Raw genomic sequence first — 22063 nt, forward strand, 5'->3', positions numbered from 1 at the left:
TGTGACTCAGGGACGCTACTGCTGCCTGCCAAGCTTGGCAAAAGGGACCCCAGGCCAACTGCAAAGGAAGTCCTCAGCTGACAGTTTGTGGGTTCTCATCAGCTGAGTATTTATATTTTATATTTACATTAGAGGTTCTGGTAGAAACCCATTTACAAAGTATGTATTCTTCCCAATTAATATTTCCAAATTAATAGTCTCTTTGCTTATTTGTAAATGGGTCTCTACCAGAGCCTTTAATTCAGTAGCATAATTAAATAAAATAACTATTTCTGAAGTTTATAGGAAGGATGGTGACGGAGGGGATTCCTCGCGGGGACGGGTGGGGGACGGAGGGGATTCCTCGCGGGGGAGGGGGGGGGACGGAGGGGATTCCTCGCGGGGACGGGTGGGGACGGAGGGATTCCTCACGGGGACGGGTGGGGACGGAGGGATTCCTCACGGGGACGGGTGGGGATGGGTGGGATTTTGGCGGGGACGGGTGGGGACGGGTGGGATTTCTGTCCCCGCGCAACTCTCTAATATAAACTCATGTTTGAGGGTTTGTATGGTACTGGTATTTAGGGTTACCGTATGGCTCCAGAAAAAGGAGGATGGATTGATACATCTGGGTTTTACTTCCATTGCTGTCAATTTAAATAAAACCTGGATGTCTCAATCCATCCTCTTTTTTCTGGAGCTATATGTAACCTTACTGGTACTAGTTCTGGGTGTCTAGTTTATAAATGTACCTAGATGCTTATGTTGCCTTTCTAAAACATAAGCATATGGAGGGGGTGGAGTTTCTAAAGAACATCGAAGTCAGAACGGGATGTAATGCTTGTAATGTCCAAAGAAAACATCCATTTCACAGCCATTTTCAAACAATAAAAACATTAGAAATTTCTGTTTGAAAATATGTGAGAAGGATGTTTTTCAACTACATCCAATATGACCAGTCATTTTCCAAAATGAAATGTTCAAAACATGATTTAACAAAAAGCAGGAACAACATCTGTCTGGCGTCATTTGAATAAAAATTGTCACACAGATATCCCTGCAGAGCAGTGGGGAAGTCTAGTGGTCAGTGCAGTGGACTTTAAACAATGGGGCCCAGGCACAAATCCCACCTTAATTCCTTTGTATGTTATTGTAAGCTCTCCAGGGACAGATAAAATTCTAAAGAAGCACCACTACAATAGCCACCATGCTTACAGATGTCTTATAAATTTAGATACAGAAGGTATTTAATAGCCATTATGTTTGCAAGTATTTTATAAATTTAGATATAATCAAGTTTCAAGTTTTATTTTAATTTGATGAGTCGTTTATTTAGATTTAGATTTTATGTTCTAGAAAAGCTCATATTTCTACAGAAATAAAAGAGTTAAAAGCAGATTTATACCTAGGTCCCATTATTTAAAGTCCACTGTACTGACCACTAGACTATTAATTTTACTTCCCCTATTAATTTTCCCTCCCCTACTCTCCTTCTGTCTCATGTATGTTAATCCGAATGTGTCTAGTATTTTTAATATTTGATAAAATATTGTTTTTATTTACCTACTAGCTGATGCCCCGGCGTTGCACGGGTATTTAATTATAGCAATAACACTGTAAATGATTTAAAAAAAGATACTTTATAGTGGTGAAAGAAATTATTTTTTTACAGCTTTATACAAAGTACAATATTCAAATTATAATGTGAAATATTTGACAAAATGAATACAATACAACTAACAGAAAACTTGATTATAAACAACATTTTTAGTTTCACCTCCAGGAGCAAGAACATATAAATTCTTGGGTGAACCCACCCTTGACCCAGAACATATCACCCCAGGTAGTGTTTTATAGTTGGAATTACAGTGAGAATGGCAGCTTTTTACAATTTGTCCATTGACACGAATGGGTGAAATCTGATTTTCTGTTGGTAGCTCCGCCCACGTATGCAGGTGTGCCGCGAGACCCCCAGAACATATCACCCCAGGTAGTGAGGGATCTGCATACCAAGTTTCGTTCAAATCGGTCAAGCCGTTTTTGCGTTATCGCGGCTTTTTACATATTTTCCATTGACATGAATGGGTGAAATCTGATGTTCTGTTTGTAGCTCCGCCCATGTGTGCAGGTGGGCCGCGAGACCCCCAGAACATATCACCCCAGGTAGTGAGGGATCTGCATACCAAGTTTCGTTCAAATCGGTCAAGCCGTTTTTGCGTGATCGCGGCACATACACACATACACACATTCTGTTTGTAGCTCCGCCCACGTGTGCAGGTGGGCCGCGAGACCCCCAGAACATATCACCCCAGGTAGTGTTTTATAGTTGGAATTACAGTGAGAATGGCAGCTTTTTACAATTTGTCCATTGACACGAATGGGTGAAATCTGATTTTCTGTTGGTAGCTCCGCCCACATATGCAGGTGTGCCGCGAGACCCCCAGAACATATCACCCCAGGTAGTGAGGGATCTGCATACCAAGTTTCGTTCAAATCGGGCAAGCCGTTTTTGCGTTATCACGGCTTTTTACATATTTTCCATTGACATGAATGGGTGAAATCTGATGTTCTGTTTGTAGCTCCGCCCACGTGTGCAGGTGGGCCGCGAGACTCCCAGAACATATTACCCCAGGTAGTGAGGGATCTGCATACCAAGTTTCGTTCAAATCGGTCAAGCCGTTTTTGCGTGATCGCAGCACATACACACATACACACAATCTGTTTGTAGCTCCGCCCACGTGTGCAGGTGGGCCGCGAGACCCCCCAGAACATATCACCCCAGGTAGTGTTTTATAGTTGGAATTACAGTGAGAATGGCAGCTTTTTACAATTTGTCCATTGACACGAATGGGTGAAAATATGATTTTCTGTTGGTAGCTCCGCCCACGTGTGCAGGTGTGCCACGAGACCCCCAGAACATATCACCCCAGGTAGTGAGGGATCTGCATACCAAGTTTCGTTCAAATCGGTCAAGCCGTTTTTGCGTGATCACGGCACATACACACATACATACCACCGATTTTATATATATAGATTTTAATTTTCCTTTACAATCTTTTTATATTGTACATGGACATTTGTTTGATAGACGGTATATCAAAAATAAAGAAACTTGAAACTAGCTATTCCTTATACTTGCTTGTGGCTCTATTAGGAATGACAAAGCACAGTTACTTACCGTAATAGGTGTTATCCAGGGACAGCAGGCAGATATTCTTGACTGATGGGTGACGGCACCGACGGAGCCCCGGTACGGACAATTTTAGAGTGATTGCACTCTAAGAACTTAGAAAGTTCTAGCTAGGCCGCACCGCGCGTGCGCGAGTGCCTTCCCGCCCGACGAAGGCGCGCGGTCCCCAGTTAATATAAGCCAGCTAAGAAGCCAACCCGGGGAGGTGGGAGGGACGCAAGAATATCTGCCTACTGTCCCTGGATAACACCTGTTACGGTAAGTAACTGTGCTTTATCCCAGGACAAGCAGGCAGCATATTCTTGACTGATGGGTGACCTCCAAGCTAACAAAAAGCGGGATGGAGGGAAGGTTGGCCATTAGGAAAATAAATTTTGTAAAACAGATTGGCCGAAGTGTCCATCCCGTCTGGAGAATGCATCCAGACAATAGTGAGATGTAAATGTATGAACTGAGGACCAAGTAGCAGCCTTGCAGATTCCCTCAATGGAAGTGGAGCGGAGGAAAGCTACAGATGCTGCCATAGCTCTAACTTTGTGGCCCGTGACAGAACCTTCCAGTGTCAGGCCCGACTGAGCATAACAGAAAGAAACGCAAGCAGCAAGCCAATTGGATAGAGTGCGTTTAGATACCGGATGACCCAATTTGTTAGGATCAAAGGACAAAAACAGTTGGGGAGATGATTTGTGAGTGCGTTCAAGATAGTAAGCCAAAGCACGTTTATAGTCCAAGGTATGCAAAGCCTGTTCACCTGGATGAGAATGAGGCTTTGAAAAAAATACAGGTAGGACTATGGACTGATTAAGATGAAAGTCAGACACAACCTTAGGGAGAAACTTTGGATGTGTACGGAGAACCACCTTGTCATGGTGAAAAATAGTGAAAGGTGGATCGGCCACTAGTGCATGTAACTCACTGATCCTCCTGGCAGACGTGAGAGCTATAAGGAAGACCACTTTCCAAGTAAGGAATTTGAAATGCGCTGTGGCCAAAGGTTCAAAAGGAGGCTTCATTAAAGCGGAAAGAACCACATTGAGATTCCAGACCACAGGAGGGGGCTTGAGAGGTGGTTTCACATTGAAAAGGCCCCTCATGAACCTAGAAACCAAAGGATGAGCCGAGAGGGGTTTTCCATGAATTGGCTCATGAAAGGCAGCAATAGCACTAAGATAAACTCTGATAGAAGTAGATTTGAGACCAGAATCAGACAAGGAAAGAAGATAGTCCAACACCAGTCCCACTGCTAGAGACATGGGATTATGGTGATGTAAGAGACACCAGGAAGAAAACCGAGACCACTTCTGCTGATAACACTGAAGCGTGGCCGGTTTCCTGGAAGCATCAATGAAAGAACGGACAGGCTGAGAAAGGAGTGAGTGAGCCGAAGTCAGCCCGAGAGATACCAAGCTGTCAGGTGCAGAGACTGTAAGTTGGGATGAAGTAGGGTCTGCTGATGCTGAGTAAGCAGAGAAGGAAACAGTGGAAGAATTATGGGTTCCCTGGAACTGAGTTGAAGTAGAAGGGAGAACCAATGTTGCCTGGGCCACCATGGAGCTATGAGAATCATGGTGGCTTGTTCCCTCCTGAGCTTGAACAATGTCCGCAACATGAGCGGTAGAGGAGGAAATGCATATAGGAATAGATTGGTCCAATCCAGGAGAAATGCATTGGGTGCCAGACGGTGAGGAGAGTAGAGTCTGGAGCAAAACAGGAGCAGCTGATGATTGTGAGGAGCTGCAAAAAGGGTCACTTGAGGAGTGCCCCATTGGGCAACAATGGACTGGAGAGTCAAGGGGTCGAGAGTCCATTCGTGAGGTTGGAGAATTCTGCTGAAATTGTCTGCTAATGAATTCTGTTCTCCTTGAATGTAGACAGCTTTCAGGAATAAATGACGAGCTGTCGCCCAAGACCAAATCCGTTGGGCTTCCTGACACAACAGGCGAGAGCCTGTCCCTCCCTGTTTGTTGATGTAGTACATTGCAACTTGATTGTCTGTGCAAATGAGTAGTACTTGAGGAAAGAGAAGATGTTGGAATGCCTTGAGGGCATAAAACATCGTTCGGAGTTCCAGGAAATTGATGTGGTGTTTCTTTTCCTGGGCAGTCCAAAACCCTTGAGTTTGGAATTCGTTCAAGTGAGCTCCCCAGGCATAAGGGGATGCGTCTGTGGTGATCACAAAATGATGAGGAGGTAGATGGAACAGCAGACCTCTGGATAGATTTGAAGATGTCAACCACCAAAGAAGCGACTGTCGAAGAGACGAGGTCACAGATATGTGTTGTGAGCAAGGATCCATCGCTTGCGACCACTGGGTTGCTAGGGTCCATTGAGGAGTACGCAGGTGGAGACGTGCGATGGGGGGTGACATGTACTGTGGACGCCATGTGCCCCAATAGCACCATCATGTGATTGGCAGAGATAGTAATCTGTTGAAACACCTGCCGACAGAGATGAAGGATGGTCTGAAGGCGGTTGGATGGAAGAAATGCCCTCATCAGAACAGTGTCCAGAAAGGCTCCAATGAATTGAAGTCGCTGGGTCGGAATGAGGTGCGACTTGGGTAAATTGATTTCGAAACCCAACAGTTGAAGAAAGTGAATGGTCTGGTTGGTGGCAAGCAGAACCGCCTGAGGAGAATGAGCCTTGATCAGCCAGTCGTCCAAATAAGGGAAGACTTGAAAATTGTGAGAGCGGAGATAGGCCGCTACCACAATCAGACACTTGGTGAATACCCTGGGAGAGGAGGCCAGACCGAAGGGTAGCACCTTGTACTGATAATGAGTTTGATTGATGAGAAAGCGTAGATATTGCCTGGATGTCAGATGGATAGGAATATGTGTGTAAGCCTCTTTTAGATCGAGAGAGCATAGCCAGTCGCCCTGAGTGAGAAGAGGGTAGAGGGTGGCAAGAGAGAGCATCTTGAACTTCTCCTTGACCAAACATTTGTTGAGATCTCTGAGATCTAAGATTGGTCTGAGGTCTCCGGTCTTTTTGGGAACTAGAAAGTACCGGGAGTAAAATCCCTGACCTTGCTAATCTTGAGGAACTTCTTCGATGGCATTGAGAAGAGGGAGGGATCGAACCTCTTGAGCGAGAAGGAGGGACTGAGACTTGTTGGAAGCAGACTCTTTTGGCAGGCCTAATGGCGGAGGAGTCTGAAAATTGAGGGAGTAGCCGTGGGCTATGATAGAGAGCACCCACTGGTCGGTGGTGATTACTTTCCATCGATTCAGAAAAATGTTTAGTCGACCTCCTATGGGCTGTGGAAGAGGACATGAGGAAGACTGGCAATTTCCTGAAGAAGCGAGTCAAAAGGGCTGAGTCGGTTTAGGCTGAGTAACAGACTTTATGGCAGGCGGCTGTTGTTGTTGAGCCTGTTGTTGCTGCTGCCGTTGCCTCTAAGGCTGAGGAGGATGAGGTTGAATCGGCCAAGCAGAAAAACGCCTTTGGTACGACGTCTGTTGCCTAAAAGGACGAGGAGGAAGGGGTTTCTTTTTGTTTTTCAATAAAGTGTCCCACCTCGTCTCATGGGCAGAAAGCTTCTGAGTGGTGGTATCCAGAGATTCACCAAACAGCTCATCACCCAGGCAGGGAGCATTGGCAAGGCGGTCCTGGTGGTTCACATCAAGGTCTGAGACGCGAAGCCATGCCAATCGTCTCCTCGCTACAGACATAGCAGTAGCTCGGGATGTCAGTTCAAAAGTATCATAGATGGAACGGACCACAAACTTCCTGAGTTGCAAGAGACTGGCAGTGCATTGTTGAAAAGCAGAAAGCTTGCGGTCAGGAATATATTTTTGAAAAGTGGCCATCTGCTGGATAAGATGTTTCAGGTAAAAGGAGAAGTGGAACGCATAGTTACCTGAACGGTTGGCCAACATAGCATTTTGGTAAAGTCGTTTACCAAATTTGTCCATGGCCTTGCCCTCTCTGCCAGGAGGGACAGAGGCATACACACTAGAGCCTGCAAATTTTTTGAGGGATGACTCCACCAGCAAAGATTCGTGTGGAAGCTGAGGTTTGTCAAACCCTGGAATAGGAATAACTTTATAAAGTTATTCCAATTTCCTTGGAGCTCCTGGAATGGTGAGAGGAGTTTCCAAATTTTTGTAAAAAGTTTCCCTTAATATATCATGAAGGGGTAACTTTAAAAATTTTTTGGGAGGTTGGGTCAAAGTCCAAAGCATCCAGGAATGCTTTTGACTTTTTAGAATCAGACTCCAAGGGGAGAGAAAGGGTGTCTGACATCTCCCTCAGAAATTTAGTGAAGGAAGAGTGCTCTGGCTTACTAGCAGGATCCTGCACCGACGGGTCAGCCTCATCAGATGAAAAATCCTCCTCGGTACCGAGGGGATCCTCGGAATCATCCCATAAATCAGGGTCACGTACCGATGGAAGACGGCCCTGAGATAGAGGAGTAGAGGATTCGGTATGCCTGGTTTTGTGTACTGATTTGCCTGAACGCATCGACACCATACCCGGTGACTGTAAAGCGGTATGGGTGTCAGAGAGCGGTACCGGATCAGAGGCCGAGTGAGCCGTACGTCGAAGAGACTTTGGCTCTGCCGATAAAATAGGCATAGACATGGAAGAGGCAGATTTAAGCGGTGCCGATAATGTCGATGCCGACAACATAGGCTGGTCGACGATCGGTACCGTAGGCTCAGTGGGGACCGACACCGGAAGGTTCGGAGTTAGCAGAGCCGGGAGCAGGTGTTGTAATTGCTCCTTAATCTGGACCTGAAGGATGGATGCTATACGCTCATCCAGAGACGGTCCCGATGGCACCGGTACCGCTTTTTTCTTGCTCGGTACCTGCGGTGCAGCTCGACACTCAGGCAAAGTCGATGCCGATGAAGAGGCAGTGACTTCTATGGGAGCGGAGCGTTTGCGGGGCCGGCGCGCAGTCTGCAGGACTTGGCTCACTGCTTGTTCGACTGGCGGGCCAAGAACAGTAGGGGATGGCTTCTTAGCCGGCTTACCTACAGGGTGCGACACTGACGATATCTCTTGCGGTGTTGAAACCACCGGTGTCGACTTAGAGGAGGTTGCCGGAGTCGATGCTGGTGGAACTTCCATAGCGGCACCGAAAAAAATCCGCTGTTGAATCTGGCAATTTTTCAAAGTTCTCTTTTGAAGAGAACTACAGCGGGTGCACGTTTCTGCCCTATGGTCCGGACCCAAACACTGGAGGCACCACTTATGCGGGTCGGACAAAGAAATAGGGCGTGCACACCGCTGACACTTTTTAAAACCCGGTGAAGGGGGCATGAAGGGAAAAACGGCCGTAGCAAAATCGAAGCCCGAGGCTTTGATGGTGCCAACAGGCCCCGCCGGGGCCGACTGAAAAAAGTAAAAAAAAATAGACTTTTTTTTTTTTTTAAATTAAATTTAATCAAGAAATTAAGAAAATAATAAAACGTGAAGAAATTCATGAGAAAAAATACGCGAGCGCCTTCGTCGGGTGGGAAGGCACTCGCGCATGCGCGGTGCGGCCTAGCTAGAACTTTCTAAGTTCTTAGAGTGCAATCACTCTAAAATTGTCCGTACCGGGGCTCCGTCGGTGCCGTCACCCATCAGTCAAGAATATGCTGCCTGCTTGTCCTGGGACAATAACACTTACAGCTATCATAACCTGGTATTCGTTGTCACTTCTTAGGGGTTGGAAAGGGGTCAGTATCCACTGGAGTTTAAAGAAGGGTCAATCCTTCAATTGTCAGCTGTTCAATTAGGGCATCTTTTTATATCCTGGATGTAATTGATATAGACCTAGATAAAAATGTCCTCCTTTTTTGCCTTGGACATTTCTTTCTGTTCCATTAGTGCAGAAAGATGCCATAATTTTGGGCCTGCCCACATCACACCCAAAATATGTCTCCAACATACCCCATTGCTATCTGGATGAATTGCAGTATAAAACTTCCAGATTCTGCCTTTCAAAAATTGCTTTTTGGACCTCTTTGGCAGATGGATATTTTTTGGGCCATTTTGAGATGTCCATCTGCTTTGAAAATGAGCGCCAAAGGCTCTTTTTATATAATTACAACTATACTGTAAAAAAGTATGTAATACTTTTATGCATATTTGCTCCTTAGTGATTTTATAAGTTCCTACTTTCACATGTAAAACACTATTCAACAAACTCAAGTTGTTTATAAATTAACTCCCATAAACTATTGTTATAGAACTCACTGGTTGTTGGAGGCACTAATGTATTATTCCAAGTTGGAGGGCAGGATTCTGATCTAGCTTTCATCTTCTCTGATAAAGAAGATGGCTTCTCATCAAAAAATGATATTAAGTCCTGTGGTAGGGCGAAAGGAAGATAGATTATTTTTTTTTCCAATTCTTTATTCATGATTTCATCTTACTTCAAGTACACAATATTACATCAATTGAATCATACACATCACTTGAAATTCTTTCCATTGTCATCTTAAATATATAAATTATCTCCCTCCCCCACCCACCCTTTTCACAAATATTGTAATCAAAAAATATCATACATGTGTTATATTCATAGAATTAATTTCAGTTGGCAGGGCTTAGGAATCCCCACTAGCTCAAGTTTTATAAATTACACTCAGGCAGGGAGAAACTCTGGTACCCATCCACTAATTTTGGGCTCCAGTCCCTCCCCCAAATCAGCTGTATATGACTACGCCACTGAATACAAAAATAATTGTGATGCACATATCCCAAGGCTAACATATTCCAGTTAATAAATTCAAAATAAAACAATTTTTTTTCTACCTTGTTGTCTGGATGTTTTGTTTTTCCATCATCTTGGTCCCAGTTTCTCTTTCTGCTTTTTCTCTATCTTCAACTAATTCTCTTTCCAGTGTCTACTGTCCATTTTTTTCTCCTCTTCATTTCCTTCTTATGCCTGTCTCCAACGTTTTGATTTTTCCCTTTCAGCTTTCTTAACTTTATCTTTTCTGCCTCTTTCTCACCCTTCTTCTTTTTAAATGTTCAGCTACCTCTCATTTCTCCATCTTCTCTCAGTCCCTAGCTCTCCCATTTCCCATCTCACTCCTTTCCCACTCAAATCTTGCCTTCCTTTCTCACCCTTCTTCTTGTTAAATGTTCAGCTACCTCTCAATTCTCTATCTTCTCTCAGTCTATAGCTCTCCCATTTCCCATCTCACTCCTTTCCCATCCTCCTATTCCCTTCTATCTACTCCCTATTCCCACATTTCTACCACTGTACTCACTGCTCTCTCACTCATCTTGTCATCTCCCTTTTGACCTCATCCACATAGCTCACCACTTTCAGAATCCCCCTCCCTCTCTCCACTGGTCAGGCTATAACTCCCTGTCCCTTTTTTTCCATCCCCTAGCATCATCTTATCTCAGCTCTCTTCCCTCCTGCTCTTCCATGGTTCCATCTCTCCTCTACCTCCATGGTCCATTTTGCTCCCTCTCTTTTCTGTTTTTCTTCTTCTCTCCCCCCTTGATGCTGAACAATGAAATGGAGAAAAAAAAGGAGAGATGCTGCATCTCTCTGCCTTCCATCCACAGGCCTAACATTTCTCCCTCCCTCCCTTCCCCAGATCCAACTTCTTTCCCTTTCTCTTCCCAACTGCCCCCATTCCATCTCTCCCCCTGTCTGCCTGCCTCCCTTCCCCAGGTCCACCATTTCTTTCTTTCTCTTTCCAACAGTTCTCCCTTCAAGTATCTCTTTCCCTCTTCCTCCACACCACCCCAGGTCCAACTTCTCTCCCTTCAGACCATTGCCCACCATCTCTCTTTTCTGTTTCTGGTCCCATAAACTATCCCCTCCCCCCAAGCCCAATCTGGCACTTCTTTTAATACCCTCCCTTCTCCTTAAAAAAGTCCAGGAGGTTTATTAATAATAATAATAATAACAACTTTATTTCTTCTATACCGCCATAATTGTATAACTTCTAGGCGGTTCACAGTGAAGAGAGCTGGAAGTCAGCGAATTACAGAATACAAATGGCAAGGATGATACAGTACAGTCAGTGATTTACAGATTACAATTAGTAAAATACAATACAATACAATACAGTTAGTACAGTACACATATTTCTCAAGTTATCAGCATGGAGTTAATCGTTTAGAACTGGCAACTGATTAGGAGATAAATCTGTTGAATAGTGCTGTCTTAATTTCTTTCCGAAATGCGACGTAGGTCAGCCTAGCTCTGTTGATGTAGTTGCCTAGCCAGGTCTGCGTTCCCTCTGACGTCGCAACGTCAGAGGGAACACTTCCGGGTCAGCCGCAAGAGGCACATAGGATCCGCTGCCTGCAGCTTTGAGCAAATGCTACAGCAAGACGGAGGAGAGAGCTAGCAAAACAGTAAACACCCAGGGGGCGGCAGAGGAAAACACCGCATTGCCCTCAAATGGGGCCGCACAAAATACTTCACGGGACCGCATGTGGCCCGAAGGTTGGACACCCCTGGTCTAGCCCTTATGTCTTCTGGTGTCACCAATATGGCAGTATAGTGGGTTTTTGGTAGGTTTTGGTGGGTTCACATTTTCCACCACAAGTGTATTAGTTAAGGTGGTATATGGACCTGGGTCCCTTCCTCTGCAGTCCTCTGCACTGCCCACTAGGCTACTCCAGAGACCTGTTTGCAGCTCTACTAAGACTGGCCATAGTATCTGCAGCTATCATAGAGACAGATATACTGTTTCATGCAAATATTTGTGGGGAGAGAGGGAGGTCAGAGACTCCTGGGGGAATGTGTGGGAGCCATATTCCTTCCAGTGGTCATCTGGTCAGTTTGGGTATCTTTTAGCTCCTTATTTGTTTTAAAAACAAGTCTAGCCCAAAACATCTGAATTGTGCCCTAGACATTTTGTAAAATGTTTATCACTGTAAAACATCTAAGTGCTAAGCCTGCCCTAATCCTACCCACATACGCCTCTTAACACTCCCTTTTAAGATTTAGATGCACTGGAGACAAAATGACCAGAAAGACATCTAAAAAGTCAGTTTCAAAAATGCCCACTTATTTGTTTTGACTTTGCTGGGGTTTTTTTGTCTATATATTTTTTAAATGAGCCCCCGAATCAATATTCAATACCTTTACTTTGACTGGTTTATTCTTCAGAGTCCCGGGTAGGAACTCCTGAGGCTTAAATATTAGACCAGAAAAAGACAAGTCTTAAGGGATAGATTCCGTACGAATGTAAGAAAGTTCTTTTTCACTCAGAGAGTGGTAGAAAACTGGAACGCTCTTCCGGAGTCTGTCATAGGGGAAAACACCCTCCAGGGATTGAATACAAAGTTAGACAAGTTTCTGCTGAACCAGAATGTACGCAGGTAAGGCTAGTCTCAGTTAGGGCACTGGTCTTTGACCAAGGGCCGCCGCGTGAGTGGACTGCTGGGCACAATGGACCACTGGTCTGACCCAACAGCGGCAATTCTTATGTTCTTATGTAGCTGCTTGCCAACCAGAAGATCACAGGTTCAAGACTGGCTGGTATGTAATAGCTATCGAACAAAAAAAGGCTTCAGGAAAGTTCCACTCAGAACAAAGGCAAAAGGCATAAAACCCGTGGAACCAATGATCTAGAGTTATGTTTTATTCATCAATGGTGCAGATGCATATACAGTAAAATGTCCAATATCACAAAAATTACATGAAAGATACAACACAAATGTGGCATAGACCTGACACAGGCCATGTTTCGGTCGTGACAGCGACCTTCTTCTGAGGTCTGGTCTGACTAGGAGCCACACGTATAAAAATGAAAAAATGCAAAAGCATAATTCCAAATGTGTACGAAACGAGCGGGTCTATGCCACATTTGTGTGTATCTTTCATGTATTTTTTGTGATATTAGACATTTTACTGTGTATGCATCTGCACCATTGGTGTAATAGCTATCAACACTGGAGAAAAAAGCTGAAGTTGATGACTGGAGGTTTACTCCTACCTTTTGGGTTAGAAAGAATATGAAACAATAGGGGAAATGGTGTTTCAAATGAATGCCAACAACAAAAAACAAAAAGGAACAAAGGTTGTGCTGTGTGCAACCTTCAATGTTTAATCCTTCTTAATTCAAAGAAACATCTCATTTCCTCACAGGAAACATTGAAGGTTGCACACAGCAGAGCGGGTTCTCTGAGGAAGCCATCGGGCGAAACGCGTCAGAACCTTGCCGGATCATCGCTGTATGGACATTTAAGTTAAGTTTTTGTTTTTCACTACTTTTGGAGTTTCAAGTTGTTTGGACATTTAATTAATTTTTTTGGAAATTTAAAGCTTGCATCGTTTATTATGAAGTATTTTTAATCACCTTTCTACCACAAAAGTTGGTGCAATGATAGATTCTGTGAAAGACTCTATAGGGGCTTGTCCCCCGTTTTGAGCTTTTCCATTCCATTTCTTGGATTCTGAGTGCCATCCTGATTTTAAAGGTATTAAGAATCCTTTGTTTGTTCCTTTTTGTTTTTTGTTGATATACTATTTTTGGAACAAATTCTTTGTATACTATTCACCCAGTTGTTTGTATTGGGTTTCAAATGAATGTACATTTCTAATAATAACCTGCATAGAAAATATACTGAACAGGAAAGAATTTACTGCAATGCATTGTACCAATGTCTCCTTTGTAATGGTTTACCTGTACACATGCCTCCTTTGTAGTACCTTCAGGTATCTGTTCTTCAACTGCTGTCATTCCTTGTGTCTGAGGTACACCCTGTTCACATTCAGTTATCACTGGTTTTGAAGAATCTGCTCCTAAGAAAGTAAAATAAAGGTATCAGGTTGTTGTTTTTTTCCTGTTTGTTGTTTTGATCAGTCAGTTTTCTTCTGCTCTTTGGGTTTCCTGCTCAGTCAGAACCAAAACTAGATCTGGTATTAGATCTGAGCCTTAGTATTTTTGAAGGTATAAATACATATAGATAAGGGTGAGCTGGTTGATATAGTCAAGGCGTTTGAGTGGGACGGCAAACAGGGCACCTGCTCTGAGCCCCATAGCTCTAGGGGGCCCCAAAGGCCAGAATATCTTCCCCTTCTCTCCACTCCCAACTGCCCTCCACTTCACTCCCCTTGCCTTTCCTTATTCTTTGCAAGGGGTAACTGGCGCTGCAGTGATTCCAACAAGCTGTCCATGGCCTCCTTGGCACTCTCCCTCTGCCATGGTCCACCCTATTCTGAAGCAACTTCCTGTTTCTGCCTGTGCAGACCACAGCAGAGGGAAAGCACAGAGGAGGCTGTGGGAAGCCTGTTGGAATCGTTGCAGTGCTGGTAACCCCCCCCCCCTGTGAAACACAAGTGCATTTTAAAATTAGACCAGTAAGATGAGGGGGGACATTGGATAGTGGTGGAGAGAATGAGAAGACATGTTAGCACATGGGAGCCCTCTGAAGTAGTTATTTTTAAAGTAGTCTGGGGGAAGGGGGTGCAAAGAGAGAGAGAAATGCTGGACTAAGGATTATTGAAATGATATTTGCCTAGCTGGGCCTGAAAAGTAATTAATTTAGTGGAATTTTAAAATTGCAATCAAAGATGAATTTGGCAATGTTTATATTCAACAACCTGATAGCCTTGCCCAATTTCTAAAATATTACAAGGATTTATATTCTTCTGATGTGAATTCAAAGGAGACAACTAATGCAACAAAATTCTTGCATTCCATTAATGGTCCTAAATTACCAGATCAAATTTAAAAAATCTCTTGATATGCCAATATCGATATCTGAACTCCAGTCACCATTAAAATCTCTTAAAGCAGGTTCAGCTCCAGGTAACGATGGATATACTGTTGAGTTCTTCAAAATATTTCAGTCAATAATACTTCCTCATCTTTTTCAATTGTTCCAATCATAGTTGGCAAAAGGTCAGATAACTGGTATCATGGCAGAAGCCTTCATACTAGTGCTTCCAAAGATCATATGCTGGTAACAAACTACAGACCAATTTCCTTAATTAATACTGATGGGAAAATATTAGCCAAACTTTTGGCTTTGAGACTAGCAAAAGTTCTCCCTCACATCATAGGAATGCATAGGAACGGGTTTTATTGCTCATAGACACTCTACTAACAACACAAGGTTAGCATTCCATTTGATTAATTTGGCAAAATCCTTAAATATTCCAGCCTTGTTGGTATCATTGGATGCTGAGAAGGCCTTTGATTGAATAGAATGGTCATTTATCAGACTATGAATTGGTTTGGAAGGTCCTGTATTCGTTCAGATCATAGCCATATATAGTTTTCCCTCTGCTAGATTGGGCATTAATGATGCTTTTACAGAAAGATTTCATCTAGCAAGAGGGGTACGTCAGGGATACCCTTTGTTTCCTCTACTATTTGGTATAGTTTTAGAACCGTTATTATTGACAATTCAACAAGCAGAGGGGATACAGGGAATTCCGTATGCCAGCAGAATATATAAGGTTTCAGCATACACAGATGATATCTTGTTACATTTAACTGATCCGGAACAAATTATCTCAACTTTGCTCCAATTGATTGAAAATTTTGGGAAATTTTCTGGTTATAAAATCAATTGGAGTAAATCTGAGGTTCTCCCGTTAAATGTTTATTGTGTTAAGGGATTACTCGATCCATTCCCATTCATCTGTAAAGAAAAAGGATTAAAATATTTAGGAATAATTATTCAAAGGAAACTATGATTTCCAATGGAAAAAGATTATTGACAACGGTTAAAGAGATGTGTGAGCGATGGAACTCGTTGCATCTTTCTTGGTGGGGGAGAATTCATTTTTTTTTTTTATATATATTATTTTTTATTTTCAAATTTTACAGAAAGTGTACAACATATTAAAATATAATTGATGAATATACAATAACACTTTTATATCTAATACATTATGTTCTAAATATATTTTTTATCCCCTCTCCCTCCCCCCACCCTTCTATTACTTCTCATTCATACAATACATATTGTATAATATATTATAACATATTATGTAGAAATTATTTTCATTACCCCCCCTCTATGTGTGTCATAATAAAGATATTTAAAAGAAGAAAAGAAGAAGAAAAATTCTACTATTTATTCATTACAATATTTTGTCAATGGCCCCCATATTTTTATAAATTTAATATATGTCCCTCTTTGTATTGCTATTGCTCTTTCCATTTTGAATATATGACATATTGTGTTCCACCAAAATGTATAATTTAGGTTATTATAATTCTTCCAATTATTGGTTATATGTTGAATGGCAACCCCTGTCATAATTAATAAAAGCTTGTTATTTTCTGGTGAAATTTGACTTTTTTTCCTCATCATCATTCCAAATAATATTGTATCATATGATATTGCAATATGATTTTCCATCAATTTATTAATTTGTGGCCAAATTGAATTCCAAAAAGTTTTAATGTAGGGACAATGATACAATAAATGATCTAATGTCCCTGGTTCTAGATTACAGTGCCAGCATTTATTGGACTTAGAACTGTCTAATTTTTGCAAACGTGTAGGGGTCCAAAAAGCTCTATGTAATAAAAAGAACCAAGTTTGTCTCATAGATGCTGACACTGTACATCCCATTCTCCAAGACCAAATTAGTGGCCATTGAGATGCATTAATTTGATGCTTAATCTCAATGCTCCAAATATCTCTTAGACCATTTTTTGGTTTTTTATTCAAATATCCAGATATTAATTTATACCACAATGCGGCTTGATGTCCTAGGAAGTCTGCTTGAAAACATAAGAACTTTAAACTATATTGATTATTCAATGTTTTCCATTCAGGGAACCCAACCTGAATGGCCTGCTTCAATTGCAACCATTTAAAACTTTGTGTTTTATTAAGACCAAATCTATGTTGCAATTGTGAAAAATCCAGCAGTTTACCTTCTGAAATAACGTCATCTAAAGATCTAATGCCTGCAATAATCCAGTTCTCCCAAAGGATTTGAGCTCCGCCAATTTTGATCTTGGAGTTTATCCATAGAGATTGATTAGTTGATTTGTTTATTGGGATAGGTGTTAATTTACTTATAAATCTTAACGTTTTCCAAGTATCCATTAAAATTTTATTTTCTCTGTATCTTCTAGGCATGTTAATACTTGGAAGGTGAACTAAAATTTAGGGGAAACATAAGGCGCCATTCCAAATATAACCAATCTGGTGCATTATCTATAAGTTCTGGGAGGATCCAATACATACCCTGACGTAGAATATAGGCTTGATGGTACCTATAAAAATTTGGAAAATTTACCCCTCCCTCCTTAATTGATTTTTGCAAAATTACTAAAGCTATTCTAGGTGTTCTACCAAGCCAAAGAAATTTCGTTAAAATGCTATTAAGCTTTTTATAAAAGGACCCCTGAAAATAAATAGGTATCATACTCATTTGGTAGCAAACTACAGGCAAGATCATCATTTTAATAGTTTGAACTCTTCCCCACCAAGAAATATGTAATGGGTTCCATTGCTCACATAACTCCGTAACTTTTTTTAATACATATTTTTCATTCTCTTTTACAGTATCTTCAATTGTATTTTTAACTTGAATGCCAAGATATTTAAATCCTTCTTCTTTCCATATGAATGGAAAAGTGTCAAATAATCCTTTTACACAATGAATATTTAAAGGTATAATTTCAGATTTATTCCAATTAATTTTATAACCTGAAAATTTGCCAAACTTATCAATTAATTCCAATAAAGAAGATAAGGTAGACTCTGGATTTCTCAAATAAAGTAAAATATCATCAGCATAAGCCGAAATTTTATATTCCATATCTGAATATGGAATACCTTGTATCTCCCTCGTTTGCTGTATTGCTAATAATAAGGGTTCTAATACAACATCAAATAACAAAGGAGATAAAGGACAACCCTGTCTAACTCCCCTCTGCAATTGAAATCCATCAGATATCTTATTGTTAATATTTAATCTTGCAATCGGGAAGCTATACAGAGTTTTTACCATTTGTATAAATCCAGAACCTATACCAAACCATTCTAAAGCCTGATACATAAAATTCCATTCTACCCTATCAAACGCTTTTTCTGCATCCAAGGAAACTGTAAAAGTTGGTTCATCTATTTTTTTTGATAAATTTAACATATGAAACAATAATCTAGAGTTATTAGAGGAATGTCTTTTAGCAACGAAACCCGTTTGATGCATATCTATAATATGTGGGAGAGCTTTGGCTAATCTCAAAGCCAAAATTTTCGCCAAAAGTTTATTATCCACATTTATCAAAGATATAGGCCTGTAGTTTGAAACCAAAGTAGGATCTTTATTTGGCTTAGGTAAAACAATTATTATTGATTCAGCCATAGTACCTTTAATATTACCTTTTATAAGTTGTGTCTGATATAAATTTAGTAAATATGGGGAAAGGACATTTTGAAATGTTTTGTAAAATTCTACTGTATATCCATCACCACCTGGAGCGGATCCAACTCTAAGAGATCTCAATGCTGTTTCTAATTCTTTTAATGATATAGGTTCATCTAAACTCCGTTTTATATGATCAGGAACCTTAGGTCCATTAATTAAATCTAAAAAATTTTTTCCATCTTTTTGTCTCTCCAAATAAGGCTCGGAAGAATACAGGTCCTTATAAAATTTTAGAAATTGTTTTAATATTATATTTGTTTGATTTGTTATTATACTATTATCATCTTTTATTCCATTAATGTTAGTTCTTCTTTTTTTTGCTTTAAGATAATTTGCCAATAATCTCCCCGCCTTATTAGAATTTCCATAATACATTGTTTGCTTGGAAAACAAATCTCTTCTTATCATTTTTGAAGTTAATTCATTATATTTACCTTTTGCTTTCAAAAGAGTTTGCAAAACTTCATATTCCCATTTACTTACCAATTTAGCTTCTAATATTTTTATTTCTTTTTCTAATTCTATATATTGTATTTTAATCTGTTTCCTAATAAAAGCTGAATATGATATAATATTACCCCTCATAGTTGCTTTAAATGCATCCCATACATTCTCTATAGATGTATCTTCCACTAAATTTATTTGAAAGAAATCGTTAATTTGTGTTTTAAAATTTTCCAAAAATTTGTCATCCACAAGCAATGCATTATCAAATCTCCAAAGAGGTCTACCATTCTCTAATTGATCTAATTGTAATTCTATCCATACTCCCGCATGATCCGAAATAATAATAGGATCTATGGAAGCTTTAATCACCTGTTGTACTTTATTTGTTGAAACAAAAATATAATCTATTCTTGAAAATGATTTATGAACCTGTGAGCAAAATGAAAATTCCTGATCATTAAAATGAAGAATACGCCATATATCCTTCAAATCACATGATTGAACCAAATTATCTAAACCTAAAGATTTTATACTTTTACCTGGTTTTTTATCCAATAATGGATCCATTACAGCATTAAAATCTCCAGCTACCACTAAATTAGAAGCAGCCAGTGGTAATAACATGTTCTGTAACTTTTTAAAAAATTCTGATTGATTCGAATTAGGGGCATATATATTAAACAACGTCAGGGCATCATTTCCCATACCTATATCAATATGTATCCATCTTCCATGTGGATCTGAATTTATTACCTTAATCTTGGCCATACATTTTTTATTTATAAGAATTGCTACCCCTGCTTTTTTACCCTCTGCTGGAGCAAAAAAACATTCCTTTATCCACCCACCCATTAGTTTCTGTGATTCCTTTCTACTAAGATGGGTCTCTTGCAGACAATAAATATCCACATTTTGCTTTTTTAAAAATGTTAATACTTTTTTCCTTTTGATTACATGATTCAGGCCATTGACATTAATAGAGTATATCTTAAAAGACATTATATATTCTAATATTTCTCATTATAATCTCTTTCCCTTCTTCTTTCATATTTAAAATCCAAAAATTATTCTCTATGGCACACATATTTACCCCTGAAGTATCCAATCCCTTATTAATCTTTTCTTTAATCATTCTAATAAATCCCATCATTTTCCCTCCCTTTCCCACCCAGTATAGTGACTGCTTAAGGACACACATTGGAACAGCAACCCGAACATTCCCCTCCCCCCTAGGCAACCAACATTCAATCAATATCCCTTTCTATCTAACTATATTAATCTTTACTATCTTTAATCATTTTTTGTTCTTAATATTTCATTAATGTATCTTTATTCTTTCATCAATTTTTAAATTATATTATCCTATCATTATAATCTGCTTCATAAATTTATATCTTAAACATATATTAAATATGGTATTGATATTTTTCCCTATATCTTATACTTTTCTCTTTATATTTTTATTGTCTTTTCTTTAGTTCATGTTTTCCTTTCTTCAGTATTTCAATTTCTCCTATTTTTATAATTTTTCACAATGTCAACAAAACCGATCTTGGAGATTATATGTTAAAATGTCATAGGTTCTGAGTTTGAAAGAAAGGCTTTTAGTTTTTCTGGATCTTCAAAATACAAAGATTTGTCTCCAGATGAAACTCTCATTTTTGCCGGGTAATATAGTCCGTATTTATATCCCTTTTCTTTTAGTTGAGGTCTCATGTCTAATAGTCTCTTTCTTTTATTTGCTGTGTTTTTTGCAAAATCCGGTAAAAACCATATTCTGGATCCTTTGTAGTTAAGATTTTTGTCTTTCTTGGCAGCATTTAATATTTCTAATGCTTGTTGGTATCTAAGCATTTTGAATATTAGTGGTCTTGGCCTGCCTTTATTTTCTACATTTTTTACTGGGATCCTATGAGCCCTTTCTATTTCTAGTGGTTGTTTTAAGTCCAGTTGTAATATTTTAGGAATTAAGTTTTCTAGAAATTGTATAGCATTTTTCCCCTCTAAATTTTCTTGTATTCCAAAAAGTTTAATATTTTTTCTTCTTCCTCGATTTTCATAATCTTCCAGTTGATCTTTCAATTTATTCAGTTCCAGACTATCATTTTTGCATCTGTTTGCTTCACCTTCAATAACCTCCATTTTTTCTTCTAAGACAGTTGTTCTTTTATTATTTACTTCCATTTGTCTATGGATATTTAGAATTTCTTCCTTCATTTCAGCCATGTTGGTCACAGTTTCTTTAATCATTTGTTTAATTTGTCTCAATTCTTCCATAACTTCTGCTTTGCTCAATATATCAGGTTCTTCAATAGGAAGTGGGATCTTGCTTGGTGTAACTTGATCTTGCTTCTGTCTTTTTGCTGACATACCAGCTTCATTTTTATTTTGTCTGGTAGTTGCCATGTTGTTTTTTTCCGTGGAGTTTACTTTCTTCACAGATGTTAGATGACACAAAAACCTCTTTAAGTCACTATTCCAGTAGTTTTGTCTTTAATATTTTGCTATATCAGTTTAGAAGAAAAAATAGTGAGGAAATATCAAAAAAAATTTTAATTTTCCTTTCTTAGGTTTTGTCTCTTAGGTTTAGGTTTGGTTTCTTAGGTTTTTAAGCCTTTCTCTCTCAGGATTTTATTCAATCTTTTGAAATAGAAATTTTCTTAGCTGTTTTTTTTTTTTTTTTCCCTTTTTTATCTGCCCCAATCTTGCACTGAGAAAGAACACTCCTCTCTCAGGATCTGTTTTCACTTCAATACTGGCAAGAAAGGCTATTTCAAACTGCCATATTTTAGAGATTGACAGTTATCAGTATTCTACTGATATCAGTCCAAAACTCTTCTCCTTTTCTCTCTGTCGTCGGGTAAATCAATGTCAGACCACCACGATCTTTAAACAGGCACAAATCTTTTCTTCACAGTATTCTTGGAGCAACTGTCAGTTATCTGTCTCCAGTGCCTCGCCGTTCTAGTGCTGAAAAAATGTCGGTAATCCTTTCCTCTGGCTCCTCTCTCAAGCCCCGTCTCAGCTTCGGTGGAGGAGGATAACACTCAATCCAACAGTTTTCTTTTCCTCTAGGTTCCGTTCAGCCACGGCGGGTCAAATCTTTTTTCAGATTTAATTTTACC

The 22063-nt window shown here is 40.0% G+C and overlaps 1 protein-coding gene across 1 annotated transcript in view; it reads right to left on the minus strand.

Moving 5' to 3' along the window:
* ENTHD1 (ENTH domain containing 1) overlaps positions 1-22063 on the minus strand; it is an 89767-nt gene that overhangs the window by 33139 nt on the left and 34565 nt on the right. The window contains exons 3-4 of the mRNA XM_033932830.1: positions 13771-13889; positions 9362-9473 (exon numbers count right to left, since the gene is read on the minus strand). Of these exons, the coding sequence (XP_033788721.1) occupies positions 9362-9473; positions 13771-13889 (231 nt within the window). The remainder of the gene's footprint in view (positions 1-9361; positions 9474-13770; positions 13890-22063) is intronic.

Source organism: Geotrypetes seraphini, chromosome 2, assembly GCF_902459505.1.
Source record: "Geotrypetes seraphini chromosome 2, aGeoSer1.1, whole genome shotgun sequence".
NCBI lineage: Eukaryota > Metazoa > Chordata > Amphibia > Gymnophiona > Dermophiidae > Geotrypetes > Geotrypetes seraphini.